This window comes from Polyergus mexicanus, unplaced genomic scaffold (genome assembly GCF_030449975.1).
Source record: "Polyergus mexicanus isolate NDT 795.1 unplaced genomic scaffold, iyPolMexi1.0 SCAF_6, whole genome shotgun sequence".
NCBI lineage: Eukaryota > Metazoa > Arthropoda > Insecta > Hymenoptera > Formicidae > Polyergus > Polyergus mexicanus.
Window position 1 is genome coordinate 2,470,527 of NW_027223326.1, and position 21,674 is coordinate 2,492,200.

General features: G+C 33.8%; 1 protein-coding gene across 1 annotated transcript; it reads right to left on the reverse strand.

Moving 5' to 3' along the window:
* Window positions 1-13,971: 13,971 nt before the first annotated feature.
* Window positions 13,972-16,449, reverse strand: Rept (RuvB-like helicase 2 rept). The gene is made up of 7 exons (XM_070297022.1): window positions 16,364-16,449; window positions 15,845-15,952; window positions 15,326-15,760; window positions 14,767-15,199; window positions 14,429-14,697; window positions 14,239-14,344; window positions 13,972-14,172 (listed from the first exon to the last, which is right to left on the reverse strand). Exons 1-7 carry the CDS (start codon window positions 16,367-16,369, stop codon window positions 14,135-14,137), a joined length of 1,395 nt encoding a protein of 464 aa, XP_070153123.1. The 5' UTR covers window positions 16,370-16,449; the 3' UTR covers window positions 13,972-14,134.
* Window positions 16,450-21,674: the final 5,225 nt, after the last annotated feature.

The following is a 21,674-nucleotide window of genomic DNA, read 5'->3' on the forward strand; positions in this document are numbered from 1 at the left end:
TTTTTTTATGTGCCACGGCCCTAATTCTTTATGTAATATATGTGACAAATGTGTTTCTTCAATATGCCCACAGCCTCTGCTATCTCTTTAATCTTGATTCGGCGGTCATCCAGTATCATTTACTGAACTTTTTCGATGTTATCGGTGATAGTCACAGTTGTTGGTTGCCCGGAATGCTCATCATCAACCAAACTGGTACGACCACGTTTAAATTCAACTGCTCATTTTTTCATGGTGGCAAATGATGGAGCAAAGTCCCCGTAAACAGTTCAACTCGGCTTTAATTTGTAGGCGTATTACCTTTTAAATGCAAGAATTTAGCCACGACACGATATTCGATATTTTCCATTTTTACAAAAACATTGACATCGACTGACACAAACGACTGTCAAACAATAACTGAGTGTCCAAAATGGCTGAAATTTTCAGAGGTATCTTTTGAAGCATGTACAATTGTAATACTAGAATAGTTTTGACGAGTAACGACATCTACATATTGAGGCTCAAAACTTTTCAGACGACGTATACCATTAAGCTTAACAATTTTTAAAGGCGAATTTTTTACGTAAATCTTCTTACCAGAAAATCTCGAACTAATGCTACCGTTGTAGACGCTTTCGAGGTTGACTATATCGTTGCTACTGCAGCGATCGTTGTTAGCTGAGGCGTCGTCGGCTACTACTTCTTTTCCTTCAGCTTTGGACAATCCATCCTAAAATGACCCGGTTTTCGACAGTAGACACAAATAGACTTCAATTGTTGAGATCTTTGCGAGATAACTCATCTTCCCATAATTTTCGTATTGCTGCTCTGTTAATTTCACGGACTTGGATCTGTTTGTTCGTTTCTAAAGTAACCGCAGTAATTGTATGTTATCGCAGTAATTTAATGCATCTCCGTCTAAAATCGGTAATTATAGAAAGAGGGCAACCTCATGTATAACCTTGACCTTGATATATATTGTCAAGGTCATTGTCCCTATACAGCATAGAACGTTGTAACATCATTGCGGCAATGTTGCAAATGTTGCTGCAATGTTCTGTGCTGTATGGGATCCTGACCTTGAAAAAAATGACGGTCACGATCCGTTCAAAAGTTATAAAACATTAAAGTTTCCTTTTTGTACAATACGAAAGCACGATACAATGCCAATATTATTTGATCAGTGCTTTGTTTACATTCTTCCCAGACAGCACAAAACATGCTCAGAATCATCCTGAATATGTCCAGAACGATTCAGAACATTTCAGATTTTAAGATATTATTATAAATATATTTTATGAAAATCTAATATGCATACATGATTATTTTCAGTTATGTAGGCTATGTAATATAATTTAGAAATCTTAAGTATTATAATAAATGTTAATGTCCTATAAATGTCCACTGAATAACCCCTGGATATCTGCCCTGTCTATTCCCAGACAGCACAAGGATGTCCTTAGGACGTCCAAAGGGCATCCAGAATATACATGTAGGATATCCTCAGGATATCCCATTGTAATTCTCACATCTCCTCTGGATGTCCTGAGGAAGAGTAAATGATAGCCGTATATTAACCTCTGGATAATCCAGGGAGATCCTGTGGAACATCCTAAGGATTTTTATAGGATATGTTAGGGATATTTTTCGTATATTTCAAGGAGCAAATTTTAAAATTTAAATATAAATTAAAATTATGTTTTGTTATTTACTGCCAACATTAAAAATCTAATATTAAAAATAGTTCACCGTTCTTTAATATTTGAGGCTTTCGTGCTGTGCTTGAATATTTTAGGTTTGGCTCCCGGGTTTGAGTTGTGTAATATTTTCTAAACAATCCAATATCTGAATTCCTTATGTTGGGATTGCATCAGAAATTGAACTGATAGAAAATAATTACATTTGTAATTTCCTGTCAGTTGCTCTTTGCAAGCTTTATATAATTCTCATGACCAAATCTCAAATACGAGTTCGCGTGTCGCATAGCGGTAAACAAACGAACTAGCGGTTGAATACTATTGTTTGTAAAGTTTTTGGAATGTTGCGAACAGTAACATTTCACATGAAATATTAAATAAATAATAATTTTGGATATATGAAAATGTGCGCATCAAATTAAATTATTAATATTAAACGAAATTAATGTTAACAATTAATTGCACATGTATATGTCCTCTGGAAATCCAAGAGACATCCAATATAATAGACAGGGCAGATATATCCTACAGACATCCAGGGGTTATCCAGTGGACATTTATAGGACATTAATACTTATTATAATACTTAAGATTTCTAAATTATATAAAATAGCCGACACAATTAAAAATAATTATGTATGCATGTTAAACTTTTATAAATATATTTGTAATAATATCTTAAAACATCCTACAAGTGTCCTGAACCGTCCTGGACATATTCAGGATGATCCTGAGGATGTTTTGTGCTGTCTGGGAATAGTGCGCTGCATAGGGATAAGCGAATGAACTATAAACCTGTGGCAGTCAATCACTAGCAGTTTTTCCATATAATATTCATTAAGAACTAATTAATACCAGTTCTTGTACATACCCTGTCGAAAATGGTCGATTAAAACCCTTTAAAACATAATCCGTTTTAATCGATTTTAATCGGTTCTAATCGGTTCAATCCGCGTCCGGATTAAAAAGTAATCGATTTTAATTCCGAATGAATTACAATCGGTTTTAATATTGCTTTAGCGGATTATTTCCAATCCGAAATCATTACATTCTAATCTATACTGTTGTCAATCCAAATAAACACGAATAATCGAATGGATATTGTGACTGCCATAAATTATCACATTAAGCACGATCCGCGATACAGTAGCGCGATCCGCAATATGGTGGCCCACGCGCTCCCGCGTCCGCACATAGTTCCGGGTGGCGCCGCTAGGCGGCGAAAGTCGAGCGAGCCAACCTGGAGATAGAAGGCGGTCAAGCGGGAATAAAAGGCGGACCCCCTACAGCAGTGCTGGAATTTACTTGCACATTTCTGCCCGATTCCGTGGCTCACGCCTATTGCCCCCCCCTTCCTACTGATCGCTCGTGCGTTAGCAACGAGTCGCCAGATATGCGTAACTAAGGACCGCGACGCTTCGTCTCAGGAGCGTTCATATGTAAGAATGCCCAAATATAATAAGACAATACTTTTCTAAATACACCGCGAAAATTCTTAGAATTAAAAGTTTTTCTTCAATATTTTATGATTTATTGATATAAAATATTGAAGAAAAACTTTTAATTATAGAAAAGTATTGTTTTATTATTATATTTGGGCATTCTTATATACGGACGCTCCTGAGACAAAGCGTCGCGTTCCTTAGTTACGCATATCTGGCGACTCTTGCTAACGCATGAGCGGTGAATGGGGGGCACTAAGCATGAGTCACGAAATCGGGCCAAAATGTGCAAGTAAATCCCAGCACTGCCCTACAGAGAAATCGTATATTTATTTTTAACAGCTGAGTCCGTTTCAATTGCAGAAACACCTATTCAATAATTGATTGTGATCATGATAACAGCAAATCCGACTCACACTACATAAAATCAATTTACTTTTCATCTGCGAAATAATGGAATTTTTTATTAAAAAGGATTATTTTTGCCTATGGCTCGGACTATCTCTGCCGAAAATGGTCGATTAAAACCGATTAGAACATAATCCATTTTAATCGGTTCTAATCGGTTTAATCCGCGTCCGGATTAAAAAGTAATCGATTTTAATTCCAAACGAATTATACTCGGTTTTAATATCGCTTTCGTGGATTATTTCCAATTCGAAATCATTACATTCTAATCCATATTGTTGTCAATCCAAATAAACACGAATAATCGAATGGATATTGTGGCTGCTGTAGATCGTTACACACAACTTCTATATATACTAGACCGCTAACTCCTGCGAAATACATGGCCCCGAAAAATATGTACACAACACATGCGCACACAGCACACACACACATGATTCCTACTTAGGTCACGCATACCCATACAGCACTAAAGCTGCAACAACATTGCTGCAATATTGCAATATTGCATATTGTAGTTTAATGTTGTAGAAATATTACAAAGACATTATTTTACAATATAACTTTAGTAATGTTACAGCAACATTCCAAAAATATTCCAAAGAAAGTATTCGATAATCGCTAAATCATTCGTTTACCGCTATGTGGCGCATATTGCGCTATCTATTCCGCGTTTAATTTTTAGTCACGATGATTATATAAAGTTTATAAAGAGCGACTAGTAAGATTAAAGATATAATAACTATTTTTGTTAGGTTAAATTGTATGATATAACCCCAACACAGAGGACTCAGACATTGGATTAAGAATTCTTTTAATAGTTTTCATTCTTATATAAAATCAAAAATTTGATAATAATTTTTTAACATGCAAGATACTTCAGATTTTAATAAATAAATTTTGAGATTATATGAAGACAAGAGAGATGTGAAAAAACTTGTATGCGTAAATCCACCACAATTTTTTTGCATATCTGAATATTTCGGATACAAAGAGATTGTGAATTTACAAAATTGCAAATTGAGTTTTTTCTTATTTCTCTTAGATATTCTTTGTCACTGAAGAAAGTCGAATGTGTACCGAAAAATTTGCAATTTATAATTTCGTTATTATTATAATACAGAAAATCTATATACATACTAAATTCTGATTCTTATATGCCTAATTTCTTATTATTTTTTTCATATGTTAAAGATATTATGTCGATAAATATACATAAAGCATTATTGTATATATATTATATTGCTATGTTGCTGCAATATTATATTGCAATATTTCTGTAGGCGGACTTTTTACTGTTGCTGCAATATCATAACAACGTTGCAGCAACATTTCGTAATGTTTCTGCAATGTTGCAATCTTACAGCAAAATATTGCTGCAATGTTGTTGCAATCTTGCGGTGCTATATGGGTATGTATATATTTACTTCTCATACGTAATATATACTTTTCGGTGTCAATTTTTTGGTCAGTATATAAGGGAGTTAGCGGTTTAGTATCATATAGGGATCGTCCCGATTGCGCAAATTACCGATCGGAAACGACAATATTTCCCGATTGGACACAGACCCGATCGGACACATGTCCGATTGGACACAGTCCCGATCGGACACAGGCTCGATCGGACACAGACCCAATCGGACACAATTCCGATCGGACACAGGTCCGATCGGACACAGGCCCAATCGGACACAGGCCCAATCGGACACAGACTCGATCGGACACAGACCCAATCGGACACCATCCCGATCGGACACAGCCCCGATCGAACACAGTATATCAGAAATATATCCCAAACAGCACAAGGATGTCCTTAGGACGTCCAAAGGGCATCCAGGACATACATGTAGGATATCCTCAGGATATCCCATTGTAATCCTCAGATCTCCTCTGGATGTCCTGAGGAAGAGTAAATGATAGCCGTATATTAACCTCTGGAGAATCCAGGGAGATCCTGTGGAACATCCTAAGGATTTTTATAGGATATGTTAGGGATATTTTTCGTATGTTTCAAGGAGTAAATTATAAAATTTCGGTATAAATTAAAATTATGTTTTGTTATTTACTGCCAATATTAAAAATCTAATATTAAAAATAGTTGACCGTTCTTTAATATTTGAGGCTTTCGTGCTGTACATGAATATTTTAAGTTTGGCTCCCGGGTTTGAGTTGTGTAATATTTTCTAAACAATCCAATATCTGAATTCCCTATATTGGGATTGCATCAGAAATTGAACTGATAGAAAATAATTACATTTGTAATTTCCTGTCAGTTGCTCTTTGCAAGCTTTATATAATTCTCATGACCAAATCTCAAATACGAGTTCGCGTGTCGCATAGCGGTAAACAAACGAACTAGCGATTGAATACTATTGTTTGTAAAGTTTTTGGAATGTTGCGAACGGTAACATTTCTCATAAAATATTAAATAAATAATAATTTTGGATATATGAAAATGTGCGCATCAAATTCAATTATTAATATTAAACGAAATTAATGTTAACAATTAATTGCACATGTATATGTCCTCTGAAAATCCAAAAGACATCCAATATAATAGACAGGGCAGATATATCCTACAGACATTCAGGGGTTATCCAGTGGACATTTATAGGACATTAATACTTATTATAATACTTAAGATTTCTAAATTATATTAAATAGCCGACACAACTAAAAATAATTATGTATGCATATTAAATTTTTATAAATATATTTATAATAATATATCTTAAAACATCCTACAAATGTCCTGAACCGTCCTGGACATATTCAGGATGATCCTGAGGATGTTTTGTGCTGTCTGGGATAGGTTTGGGTTAGGTTATATCTTCCGAAAGTGGAGCCCTTCCGTAGGCGCGGGGGGGGGGGGGGGGGGCAGAACATACTTCCTGCACGCATATACTTTTTAATGCATAGTAAAGTTCCATAGGTTTACAACTTTCCACGCGAAGCGAGGTTCAACGCAAACTTATGTGTCTAGTTTAGTGGAGCCCCCCTGTAGAGGGGGCGGAACCCACTGTGTCCACACATACATTTTCCCATCCACACAATGATTATAGAATGGACGTAGCTTCGCGACGAGGACTGTGTCCGATTGGGTCTGTGTCCGATCGGGCCTGTGTTCGATCGGAACTGTGTCCGATCGGAATTGTGTCCGATCGGGCCTGTGTCCGATTGCAACCATATGTGTCCGATCGGAATTGTGTCCGATTGGATCTGTGTCCGACCGAGTCTGTGTCCGATTGGGAAATATGTCGTATCCAATCGGTAATGTGTGCAATCGAGACTCACTCATTATATAGAAGTCTATGTCATCACATTAAGTGTGATCTGCAATACAGTAGCGCGACCCATAAATGGCGTGCTCGCATGTCCAAGCGTAGGTTCGGGCGGCGCCGCAAGGCGGCGAAAGTCAAGCGAGCCAACCTGGAAGTAGAAAACGGTCAAGCAGGGATATAAGGTGCATTCCCTGCGGAGAAATCGTATATTTGTTTTTAACAGATGAGTCCGTTTCAATTGCAGAAACACCTATTTTATAATTGATTGTGACTTATGATAACAGCAAATCCAACTCACACTACATAAAATCGATTTACTTTTCATCTGCAAAATGATAGAATTTTTTATTAAAAGGGATCATTTTTGCCTATAGGATTGGACTATAGTAAGTTTCAATTCAATTGCATGAAAACAGGTTTAATTATAACTTATGAAATCGTATAATTTCGAATTGAGGTGGATGTATATCATCCAATATTAACCCAGATAGCAATTTGTTAACAAATTGTCGCCAAATTGGCATCAAATTCGCTCAAAACTTGGTAACAAATCCAGTGCCATCTGTGTCCGCATTAAGCTTGTGTTTTGGTGACAAAGCTTGTTGACATAACCTGACAGCAAATTGACGGCAAAAACCGAGCAAAGCTTGACATGATTTGACGCCAAATTGATGGCAAAAATCGACCAAGATCTGCGCAAGACAATCTGATAGCAGATTGTCAGCAAAAACCGAACAAATTCTGCAGCTTTTGGCCATTCATATAAAAGTATATATTTAAATAGATTTAAAGCCTTAACCCTAAGTAACAAAATGATGATAAGTTTTGGTCATAAAATGACCATTAGATAATTAGACATTATATAAAATCATATATTAATATGTTAAAACATGTAAGTAAATTCAAATAACTTAATTTATAAAATTAAAGATCTTTTTGGACAGAAATTGTTTTGAATAAGTGAAAATCGAACAATTATCTGTCCGATTTGCCAAAAATCAATTCAATATCTGAATTTCCTGTATAAGAATTATGTCAAAAATTGAACTGATAGAAATATATATATTATAATATTATTAGCATTTTGTAGGCTTTATATACACTCATGACAAGAATTTGAATACGGGTATAGATAATGAATAACGCGCCGCATAGCGATAAGCGACTGAACTATTTTATAATACTTTGTAATAAGCTGCATATTTTGTTCGGTTTTTGCTGCCAATTTGCCATCAAATTGCGCACTCTAGATCCTGCTCAGTTTTTGCCGACAATCTGATGTCAGTCATGTCAGCAAGCTTTGCTCGGTTTCTGCTGCCAATTTGCTGTGTAGTTATGTTAGCAAGCTTTGCTTGATTTTTGCCGGCAATCTGCCAGCTTAATCGGTAATAACAACTCTTGTACCAAATTTGTAGCCTTTTTGCTGACAATAATTTGTAGCAAGCACTTGGCAATATCTGTTAGAACAGACCTGGCTGACTGGGAACCTGTCTGAAGCACGCTAAATTCGATTTGACTATTTTCAATCGGTTTTAATACCGTATTTTCGGTGCAGAAATCCCGATCAATTCGGATTACTTTTTTTAAATCTGTTTTAATCGACTATTTTTGGCAGGGGAGGACATCATTTGAATCATTTGACAATCTTTTGAATCGGTATCAATTACCTGATTATCATCGGCGGAGCTATGATCTGAATCATCAAATCACTAAAGTTCTGTAGTCGATTATCATTTTCGTCTAACCAATTATGAGTTAGTGACAGATTCCTTAAAAACGAGTTTCCTGGAGGAATATAATCAGTGTAAATTACCTGATCATCATTGTATTCATTTATATTTTTTGCTGTGAAAGCAGTTGAATACACATGCAAAGGACTCAAAAGATCAGCAAAAAAGACAGTTGAAGGGACAAAGTATACTGCCGAGAAAGTTAAGGATGTTATATTTATTCAAATAATTTACAATACTAGAACAACACAGGCGCGCGCTGCGCGCGCGCTTTTATTTATGGGCTTTTTCCAATTTTTTTAACTTTTCTTTCCTAACTTTAACTTTTCTTTCACAAATTGTCAAACTATCAAAATTTGCATGATTTGACAGTTGCAAATAACTCGAATGAAGCAAGTCGCAGCGTACAAGCGAAAAAGCCAATCAACATCGCGGAAAAGAGGTTTCAACGGTTCGATATATTCGAGTTCGAGGTTTCATGAAAACAAGGTTTTTTAGAAAAAGAATATGTAAAATTACAAAAAATAATTTTGTATTTAACGGTTTTGCGATAGTCGCTCGATCGATAAAATATCGATTATAAAAGAACAAGAGCGCTAAGTCTAAGCAAGTGAATACACACATATGGTGTTCGCCCCTTTTTCCCTGGCGACTGTCATAGCGTGCGCATGTATCCTCTCGACAGAGTGAGATAGGTACCGTCTTAGATAATAAGAATTTTGCGAGCAGAAACAATGAAGCACAGATAGATATTTCGTCTAGTTTAGAGATTTTGTACATATATTTCTTTTTTCAATTTTGCAATGTCAAGTTTATAGATTGTTCAGATCTTTGACATTGTATTTGGTCCATACTGTAATATTTTTTGTGCACACTCATATATGTAAAAATATACATTAAAACTGTATTCAAACTTTAATACACGCGTTACATCAATTCCTTAACAACATATATTAATGTTTTTACATTAAATAAATATCTTACCCAGACAGCACAAAACATCCTCAGGATCATCCTGAATATGTCCAGGTTCAGGATATTTGTAGGATATTTTAAGATATTATTATAAATATATTTATAAAAATTTAATATGCATACATAATTATTTTTAGTTGCATCGGCTATTTTATATAATTTAGAAATCTTAAGTATTATAATAAGTATTAATGTCCTATAAATGTCCAGTGGATAACCCCTGGATGTCTGTAGGATATATCTGCCCTGTCTATTATATTGGATGTCTTTTGGATTTCCAGAGGACATATATATGTGCAATTAATTGTTAACATTAATTTCGGTTAATTAATAATTGAATTTGATGCGCACATTTTCATATATCCAAAATTATTATTTATTTAATATTTCATGAGAAATGTTACTGTTCGCAACATTCCAAAAACTTTACAAACAATAATATTCAACCGCTAGTTTGTTTGTTTACCGCTATGCGACACGCGAACTCGTATTTGAGATTTTGTCATGAGAATTATATAAAGCTAGCAAAGAGAAACTGACGGAAAATTACAAATGTAATTATTTTCTATCAGTTCAATTTCTGATGCAATCCCAACATAAGAAATTCAGATATTAGATTGTTTAGAAAATATTACACAACTCAAACCCGGGAGCCAAACCTATAATATTCATGTACAGCACGAAAGCCTCAAATATTAAAGAACGGTGAACTATTTTTAATATTAGATTTTTAATATTGGCAGTAAATAACAAAACATAATTTTAATTTATATTTAAATTTTTAAATTTGCTCCTTGAAACATACGAAAAATATTCCTAACATATCCTATAAAAATCCTTAGGATGTTCCACAGGATCTCCCTGTATTCTCCAGAGGTTAATATACGGCTATCATTTACTCTTCCTCAGGACATCCAGAGGAGATCTGAGGATTACAATGGGATATCCTGAGGATATCCTACATGTATGTCCTGGATGCCCTTTGGACGTCCTAAGGACATCCTTGTGCTGTCTGGGTATATAAGTAAGAGTAATCACGTATACACATTAAATTTTCATATGAATATTTTATAAAAAAGTTCAAAACATTCTACCAATGTTTTGCAGGAATGTTTTGGACATATTCAAAATGATCCTGACAACATAATGTGCTGTTTGGAAAAATATCCAATTCATATTTAGATTGCATAAAAAATACACGGATTCACGAAAACAAGTTTTCTATATCATTTATGTAATGATTTTACATAATATTTGCAGTGATTATAGTCAATTTCTTTTTTTTAGTTAAGAAAACCCAGGAGGAAAATGGTAGTACTAAACTGCATTCTACGTGAAGCATAAATGAAGACGAATATATATATATATATATATATACAGGGTGTTCCAAAGCACCCTTGACAACGCTCGTGAACAGATAGAGCACAGTAAATTGAACAGAAATGTCCTGTACCATTTTTTTCTATAACGCTTAAGGCTTCTGACTAGTCGCCGTGAAACTTCGAGTTGACGGTGGCGACATAGGAATAAAGATGCTGCGGTAGGAATAAGATCCCTGTCCAACGACTTATCATATAAGTGAACTGGGATTTATTTGTAACTTTCGGCTGGATCTTTTAGCTCATGCCTACTGCTCACTGCTCCCCTCTTTCCCCTCACTCCTTAGTAACGCATCACCGCATCGTAAATTGTAACTAAGGAGCGCATCACTTAGTCTCAGGAACGTGCGTATCACAAATGTGATAGCACAATACTCTAGCAAGCATAAAACATAAAAATTTTAAATTGTTATAGAACGTACATGTAGGTAATTAATAATAGAATAATAATTATTTTTATTATTAATACAAAAAATATTTAATAGAAAATTTTAATGAGAACTTTTACTACTAGACTAGAGTATTGTGCTATTATATTTATAATGCGCACGTTCCTGAGACTAACAGGGGAGGGCGCGACTTTGGTGTCACCGAATTAAAAAAGACTTTTATAGCGTAGTACTCTATTAAAAGGATACTTGACCAGTTGATGGCTGTGTGACAAGTATTCGTCGGAGCCAATCCCTACACGAAGAAGATGAAGAAGAAGAATATTTGAGCAAAGGGATAGAGCGCAATGCTCAGCCATTTCCAAGAAAATGATTTAAACAATATGGTTTTCCTTATATCTGGCTACGTTATATCAATTAACGAAAAGGCGTTGTAACTCGGGCAATAAGTGCGTGGCTATCACGCATCCAACCCGGGTTCGATTCTTGTCCCTGCCACTCTTTTTCTCATGCTTTTTTATACAATCTAGCAATGAATACTTATTCATGTAAAATAAAATTAATTTAACTAAATTTTTTTTTAATTTGCACTTTCGGAAAACAATTTTCTTTTAATTTACTCACGAAACTGGGCATAATTTTTGTTAAATTTATAACCTATTATTTATTGCATTATATTATGCATTCTTCTCGATATAAAATGAAGCAAATAAAACGCCACTATTTGAACATAGTTATAATTTAATACAAAATTACAAATAAATGTGTCATAACTTTTATTCATCCTTGTTATCACTATCATCAATACTCATCTCTACAGATCGGTTACAACTATTCGAATGATACTTGTCCTAATTACTTGTAATTTTGTATTAAATTATAACTATGTTCAAATAGTGGCGTTTTATTTGCTTCATTTTATATCGAGTAGAATGTATAAAATAATAAGGTTGTAAATTTAACAAAAATTATGCCCAGTTTCGTGAGTAAATTAAAAAAAAATTGTTGGTTAAATTAACTTTATTTTATATGAATAAATATTCGTTGCTAGATTGTATAAAAAAAAATGAGAAAAAAAGTGCTAGGGACAAGAATTGAACCCGGATCTGATGCGTGATAACCACCCGCTTTAATGTCCGAGCCACGCCGCCTTCTCGCTAATTGATCTAACAGAGCTGTGTATAAGAAAAGCCATATTATTTAAATCAAATTTTCTTGTGAATAGCTGAGCATTGCGCTCTTCTTTTGTTCAAATATTCTTCTAATAGAATACTACACTATATAAAAGATATATAAAAGATATATACTATATATATATGTTACATGTTAGCTACAAGTTACCAGCATGTTACCTATATGTTAGAATTTTTATGTAGCACCTCACGTTGCAAATCGATGAATTATGAGACGTGAAAAGTGACGTTTTGGCAGCCAAATTATTCTTGCGTGCCATTTTGTAATTATTCACTTTATGCTAATGCTGTGATGTGTAACGTATTTGTAAAACTTATAAAATTGTCCGGAAACTAAGCTTAACAAGAAAAGTATTATGTAAAAAGAACATTTTCCACTTTTTTCGACAAACTACATATTTCCCCGTATGACTAGGCTTACTTTGACACTCATTTTATGGTTATTTATTAATTGTCAAAAGAAAAGATTAGTTTTCGGACAATTCTACGAGTATACTAAAGTGATCTGTAATCTTGTTTTTTTTAAATATCTTTAAAAATGGCACGCAAGGATTCTCAGCGTGTCATTTCTCGCTTCTGACGTCATCATTCCAATATGACCGCGGCGACTACTTAGAAGCCTTAATAAAGGAGTTATTATTGAGTAAAGTCTGATTAATCAGCGCCGACTTTAAAGCCGGACGCACGTCAGTGAGCCGCCCGTCTGTTAGTGTGCATCGCCGTAGCGACGGAGCGCTCACGCACACTACCAATTACCAGGCGCGCGACTAAAGGTCAACGCTGATTGGTCATACTTTGCTCAATAATAACTCCTTTAATATATATATATATATATATATATATATATATATATATATATATATATATTAAGGTATGTAATATATATTTAGGTTTGCCTTGTTGCTGAATAAGTTTACAAATCATGTACTGAAAGACAAAAAATAGTACTAGTTTTTTTCTTTGAGTACATGATTTGTAAACTTATTCAGCAACAAGGCAAATCTGAATCTGATAACAGATTAAAACATTTGAACAATAAAAATAAAATATAATTACATATGTTATATTATGGCTGCATTCCCATATTCATTGTCAGTACCGAAAATCTAGTGTACATGACATAAACTATTTCTACTGGCAGTGAATATAGGAACGCAACCTATATCTAATACAGTTAAGAGAAAAACTTCTCACCAAAAATATAATATACTTCCTTTACAAATGTTATAATTATCTATGATTAATTATACCTTTATTATCAAAAATGTATTATTATCCACAAGATGTTAAATCAAAACTAATAAATGGTATTATATATTATTATAAGTGGTTTTATATATCTAAGTATATGTGGAAATGTTACATCTACTTTACTAAAATTGTAAACTGTAAAACATATATTTTATTTATTAAGAAATAGAAAAAATAATGCAAAACATTTATTTTTGATAAATTTTTTGTTAATATATAATTAACACATAAGAATAATACTTGCGCTAATAAGTATCATAGAGAAATAGTATTAAGAGATATTTAATTTATTTTTATATTTAATAAAAATTCTTGTTATTAATCTTTGTAATTATAAGTGTCAATGAATATTGCAAAATATATAGAAGTTAGTAAAAAAATTCGATTTATGTACTTTTTTAATATCTCTATGGAGAAACGTCCATATTTTCCCCAGTTAAAACAGCTGAAACAATTAAACAAACTTTAAATATGTAGGAGAAATAAATTACACATAATTACATTTACTTACAGAACTCATTGAACATAAAATCATCTTGATATTCTTTGAGAAATTGTGTAGATCTATTTTCATCAATAAATAAAGAATAGACACGTTTTACGTCTTCAATACTGACCTAAATATAAATTAAAAAGAAGAGAGATTACAATAATATCACTGAATACATGATGTGATAAATTGTATCATATATACTACTTACTTCTGTAGTCTTTCTTCGGCGACTAACTAGAGAAGCTGTCGTAATTAATTGTATCGCGTATCTTAGTGATGTTTCCAAAGCAATCCTTGTTAACACTGTCAAGGCATCATCAGCCATTTCGCAATCTTCTTCCTCGCATCTTATTTTCAAAATTTCCTTCAGTTCTTTCTCCTGATATGGGGTTGTTGGAACAATAATCATACGATCCAATAAATCAATTGGAATGCCATGAGGACTCTTATAATTGGTGCCTCTGATTCTCGTGATACCTAAGTAATTATGAAATATTATATAACAGTTTTGATAATATAGTTCATTTTTTCTATTTTTTTTTGTACCTCTGTTTGTTGCCATGATCACAACTGGAGCCATTTCATTCTCCAATGCTCGATTAAGAAACGAAAAACACTCGATATCCAACATATGTACCTCATCGACAAACAGTACACCTGGCACAATTTCTGCTTTACCTTCCTCCCGCCATTCAGCAACTTTAGCGTTTATTTGATCTCGTACTTCTGATTTAATTTCTCCAGTATCTCCGGAGAACAGTGCTAAGAATCCGTGAGTTCTGCTATTTATTACATCAATTTCATGTAAAGTCACTGTGTGAACAACTTCCTTGCGCTTCTGCAATTCACCTTCGGGACATTGTACGAAACGAGTTTGTGAACCAGTTGCATCATAATCTCGAGCTCTAGTAAAGGAACGTCCAAGTCTATTGATCTTCCCTGTTGCTTTATCGATTGTTATAACATCACCAGCTTGTACCTAAAAATAATACAAAATTATAATGAATTTCAATTACCTATAACATAGATATATATAGATAAATATAAAAAAATATATATATAATATAATATATATAAAAATTATTTAATATATAAATGCACAAACTTTTTCTTTCATTAAGCAATCAATCATTTTATTTCCTAAATCATATATTGTTTCCATCTCAGTTGTTTTTAATGTTAATTTGCCAACTTTTACTCCAACTCCAGTTGCTGGCCTATCGACTTGGATCTCTACAACTTCACCTTCTATAATTTCTGTCTCTTCCTTGATTCTGACTCCGATAGATTTTCTAATGGCCTGAGTTAAAGCTTCTGTTTTACTCATTTCTAAAGAATAAATTTCAGAACCAGCCATTGATGTGAAAGGGGTATCTATGCCTAGGGCTTGTGCCATTCCCATAGCAATAGCTGTTTTTCCTGTGCCAGGTTGTCCAGCTAACAAAACTGCACGACCTGCTATTTTGCCATCTTTTATCATCTCTAGAATAACACCAGCAGCCCGACGTGCCATAAGCTGGCCAACCATACCTTGGGATACCTAATACAGTATATAATAATTACAAGATTTAAATAATTTTATTATTTATAATTAATAAAAGTGTTTTTGCATATAAATAATTACATTACGAGGCTCTAAACTATCATTTAGTCCTAAACCTCTGATGTGAGAATGAGCACCAATACGCTCTATTTTAGTAATTTCACGAACATCTTGGACATTAGTAATAACCTGAAATAAAAAATAATAATTAGATACATATCAAAATTTTTTTAATCTGCATATTGTAAAATATATGCATAATTGTGATGAAATTGATCAAATATTTGGTTGCTATGCCAACTGATATAAGTATAAAATATCAATATTTAAGCTTTTACAAAAAATGAAATAAAATGAAACATATAAGTGCACTAATGTTTTATACAAAGTATAATGCGAATAAAATGTATTGTAAATATATCAGACACAAAAAAAGTACAGGTTAACCGACCCATTATAAATAAGAGCACACTATATTTACTGCATTAAAAATAAAATGATGGAAAAAAGATTTACTTATAATTTAGATATAAAATTAGTAAATCTATTTATAATAGAGTAAAGTTTGTAATAAATTTATTTAAATAAAAAAATTCTTACCGCCATGCTTAATAATAATACATGTGTTTCCAAAACCACAATATAACTACGAATACAACCATAGATATATAGACTGGATTGAGTATTGTGGGATAGATAAACGTGCGCTTGCTGTAGAAAAAGAGGTACTATATAGGAGGCTTATGTTTGTCTCTTTCCTAGCATCTCATTGGTGATTTTCTATATGGAGGGAGGCAAAATCACCAATGAGTGGAATGCGCCCTATATGGGAGGCCTATTTTGTCTCTTTTCCTAGCATCTCATTGGTGATTTTTTATATGGAGGGAGACAAAATCACCAATGAGATGCTAGGAAAAGAGACAAAATAGGCCACTTATATAGGGCGCATTCCACTTAACGACCGCAATGCTCGCGAGCATCATTTGTTTTTGTTTAACTTTTGGTGAACAATAAGGATGAAATGATACCGTGAGCGTTGCAGTCGTTAAGTGGAACTTGCCCATAAAGTCCTATATAATCACAGAAGTGACAATGGCGTTTCGCTTGCTGATTGGCTGACCGCTACGGACCCGTTCCACTTAAAGGCTCTCACACACAAATTGACATAGCTGCATATGCATAACATAAGACCATTTGGACCAATAAGCATGCTATGTAATATGGTGATTTTATTTCGATGCTCATTCGTCCAGACGGTCTTATGCTATGCATATGCAACAATGGGGGCATTCAGGAGACACAACCGTTGAGTAGCAATCGAACGTGATTGGTTCTTACTCTAGAACCAACAAATCAACGTCGAGTATTGACAAGACGATGCTCAACAGTTGTGTTTCCTGAACGCGCCCTATGTCAATTTGTGTGCGATAGCCTTAACGACCCCACACTCACGTATCATTTCATCTTCATTATTCACCAATTGTTCACAGATAATGCTCGCGAGTGTTGCGGTCATTAAGTGAACGCGTCCTATGTTGGCGGTTAGTTTGCACATAGTGAATCCTACGTGCAAACTAATCGCAACTGGCGTACCGTAAATGAAAAAAAGTATATTTGTAATGTTATTTAAAAAAAAAAAACATTTTGAATATCTCTGAGACATTTTTAAGACATTTTAAATTACACATGAACAGTTGCGGGACCAACATGGTGATCATGGGAAGCATGGAGGAGGTAATAATGTCGCTTCTTTGATTATATAGAACTCTATTCTCTACTCCCATATAGTACCTCTCTCTCTACAGCGAGCACGCGTTTGTCTATCGCACCATAGACATAGGGTGCGTTCCATTTGAACGCTCACGCACTATAAGCGCTATTTTCACTCGTTCCATTTGCTGCTTAAGCGCTTACAATTGCAAACAAAAATCATTCCTTTTGGGTGCGTGAACGTAATCTCAAAGCGTGGAAGGACGAAACATAAAATGCAAATTGATCTGTTCTTTGATTTTAGAGATTAGAATTACTAAAACCATTGAGAGAAATAAAGATATAATAAATAAAATAAGCAGTGCAAGCATGCCAAAAGATAATGGAAAAAAAATTGCTATTTTGTGTTTATTAATTTTAATGTTATTCGAAATATTTTTCGACGTTGAAGATTCTTCATGTAATATAGAATTAGAAAATATTATTATATTTCTTAATAAACATTGTATTAAAAATCCAATATTACAGCTTGCGTTAAAACGGAACACACTTGTGCATAAATTAGAAAAATGGACGTCTCGAAGATGTTAGTTAATATTCAAGATGCTGATAATAACAAAATTTATAGAATACTGGTGACGGCAGAAGAAGCCAAACGTTTACAAACTGGAAAATTTATCATATTAATATTTATATTATTCATACATATAATAAAGTAGAATGAAGTTATGTAAACTTTTCTTTTTCTATTTTCCCGTTAATTAATAATATTCATGTATATATTAATATGATAAATTTACCAGTTTGTAAATGTTTGGCTTCTTCTGCAGTTACTAGTATTCTATAAATTTTGTTATTATTAGCGTCTTGAATATTAACTAACATTTTCGAGACGTCCATTTTTCTAATTTACGCACAGGTGTATTCCATTTTAACGCTCACGTGCTATAAACACTTAAGCGGAGAGCACACACTTTTGCATAAACGCATAATCATAAGCATAAGGAAATTGATTGGTCCATTTCCTTATGCATAAGGAAATTGACCGATCAAATTCCTTATGCTTATGATTATGCGCTTATGCAAAAGTGTGTGCTCCCCGCTTTACGCTTTTACTGCCCTACCTCGATGAAATAAGCGTTTGTAAGCACGAGTTATGAAGTTACAGTGATGTCATAAATGTTTTTATAAGCGCTTACAACTCCAAACAGAACAGCATAAGCAATGCTTATAAGTGCTTTAAGCGTGTAAAGCGGAGAGCACACACGTTTGCATAAGCGCATAATCACAAGTATAAGAAAATTGATTGGTACATTTCCTTATGCATAACGAAATTAACCAATCAATTTCCTTATGCTTATGATTATGCGCTTATGCAAAAGTATGTGCTCCCCGCTTAAGCGTTCAAATGGAACGTACTCACAGTATATCTAGACATAGGCCGGTATTCATAGTCAGTTCTTATTTTAAGACCGTCTTAAGTAATGTCTTAAGATGCTAATATGGCTTTGTGATTGGTTTAATGCATCTTAAGATTGTGCTTAAGACAGTTTTAAATATAAGAACTGACTATATGAATACCGGCCTAAGTGTTGAGGACTGGAAGCCGAGATGCACGTAGAAACCCAGACAGCACAAGGATGTCCTTAGGACGTCCAAAGGGCATCCAGGACATACATGTAGGATATCCTCAGGATATCCCATTGTAATCCTCAGATCTCCTCTGGATGTCCTGAGGAAGAGTAAATGATAGCCGTATATTAACCTCTGGAGAATCCAGGGAGATCCTGTGGAACATCCTAAGGATTTTTATAGGATATGTTAGGGATATTTTTCGTATGTTTCAAGGAGCAAATTTTAAAATTTAAATATAAATTAAAATTATGTTTTGTTATTTACTACCAATTAAAAATTTAATATTAAAAATCTAATATTAAAAATAGTTCACCGTTCTTTAATATTTTAGGTTTGGCTCCCGGGTTTGAGTTGTGTAATATTTTCTAAACAATCCAATATCTGAATTCCCTATGTTGGGATTGCATCAGAAATTGAACTGATAGAAAATAATTACATTTGTAATTTCCTGTCAGTTGCTCTTTGCAAGCTTTATATAATTCTCATGACCAAATCTCAAATACGAGTTCGCGTGTCGCATAGCGGTAAACAAACGAACCAGCGGTTAAATACTATTGTTTGTAAAGTTTTTAGAATGTTGCGAACAGTAACATTTCTCATGAAATATTTAATAAATAATAATTTTGGATATCTGAAAATGTGCGCATCTAATTCAATTATTAATATTAAACGAAATTAACGTTAACAATTAATTGCACATGTATATGTCCTCTGGAAATCCAAAAGACATCCAATATAATAGACAGGGCAGATATATCCTACAGACATCCAGGGGTTATCCAGTGGACATTTATAGGACATTAATACTTATTATAATACTTAAGATTTCTAAATTATATAAAATATTATATAAAATAGCCAACACAACTAAAAATAATTATGTATGCATATTAAACTTTTATAAATATATTTATAATAATATCTTAAAACATCCTACAAATGTCCTGAACCATCCTGGACATATTCAGGATGATCCTGAGGATGTTTTGTGCTGTCTGGGAAAGGACATACTCTGTTTCGTGTCCCTTGCGTTTTCTCTCGCTCGCATGTAGCATGACGAAAAAGAGCGCTATGCTATGTGCGAGGGAGAGAGAACGCAAGGAGCGCGAAACAGAGTATGTCCTTTTCTACGTGTATCTTTATCCCCACTCCTTGAATAAAGGCTCGGTCTCGATATACTATGTCTATGGGCTAGTTTCCACCGAAGTCGTCAATCCGATTCTGTTTCGGTGCGCATCGAATTTAATGTACTGTTTCCATTGAAAGTAGAATAGAAGCGAGAAAAATTGATATTTCAGTAGAGCCAACTTAACTTTTGCTTGTGAATGTAAATAAACATAATCCTTGACAATTTTTTTGTTAATTTTCCATTTTGATAATTAATACGAACAAACAGTAACTGTTACGAACGTCGATATATAGATTATGTATCGATTATATATTGATGGTTACAAAATAATGAAAAGTAAAAATTAGCACTATCTACTCTCAACCGTTTCCACCGACTAAATTTCGTGTCAATTCGCTGCCACTCCGAGAAAGCTTGTAGATCGAAGTGGGAGTGAAATGAACGCAATCAGTCGTGTTTCCATCGACTTAAATTTGGTTCTACGCAATGATGCCAGAAATGGTATCGTGCGCGCGCATATTTGAGACCAACCATGTACACACATTGCTACGTTACGGGCGCAGAGCATCCAATTTTGGCGGGCAAACAGGTTGAGATAACTGGCATCACAGGCGGTTTCGCGGTTTCTGTACGTAGTAATCAGTTCGGAGTGTCCATTTATGTGTTAGAAAATAGGATGATGACTGTCGCACAGGATGCGAAAAGAAGATAAGCAAGTAGCGCAATAGTGCAGCAATAGTGAAGATGTTTAGGAATTACCCAGATAGCACAAAACATCCTCAGGATCATCCTGAATATGTCCAGGACGGTTCAGGACATTTGTAGGATGTTTTAAGATATTATTATAAATATATTTATAGAAATTTAATATGCATACATAATTATTTTTAGTTGTCTGGGCTATTTAATATAATTTAGAAATCTTAAGTATTATAATAAGTATTAATGTCCTATAAATGTCCACTGGATAACCCCTGGATGTCTGTAGGATATATCTGCCCTGTCTATTATATTGGATGTCTTTTGGATTTCCAGAGGACATATATATGTGCAATTAATTGTTAACATTAATTTCGGTTAATTAATAATTGAATTTGATGCGCACATTTTCATATATCCAAAATTATTATTTATTTAATATTTCATGAGAAATGTTACTGTTTGCAACATTCCAAAAACTTTACAAACAATACCCAGACAGCACAAAACATCCTCAGGATCATCCTGAATATGTCCAGGACGGTTCAGGACATTCGTAGGATATTTTAAGATATTATTATAAATATATTTATAAAAATTTAATATGCATACATAATTATTTTTAGTTGTGTCAGCTATTTAATATAATTTAGAAATCTTAAGTATTATAATAAGTATTAATGTCCTATAAATGTCCAGTGGATAACCCCTGGATGTCCGTAGGATATATCTGCCCTG

Excerpts from the sequence above, each read along its gene's own strand:
- Rept (XM_070297022.1), bottom strand. Across the intron at positions 14,698-14,766 it reads GATCATGGCAACAAACAGAG|GTATCACGAGAATCAGAGGC; the intron begins GTACAAAAAAAA and ends ATAATTACTTAG. Across the intron at positions 14,345-14,428 it reads GCCGAAGAAAGACTACAGAA|GTCAGTATTGAAGACGTAAA; the intron begins GTAAGTAGTATA and ends ATTTATATTTAG.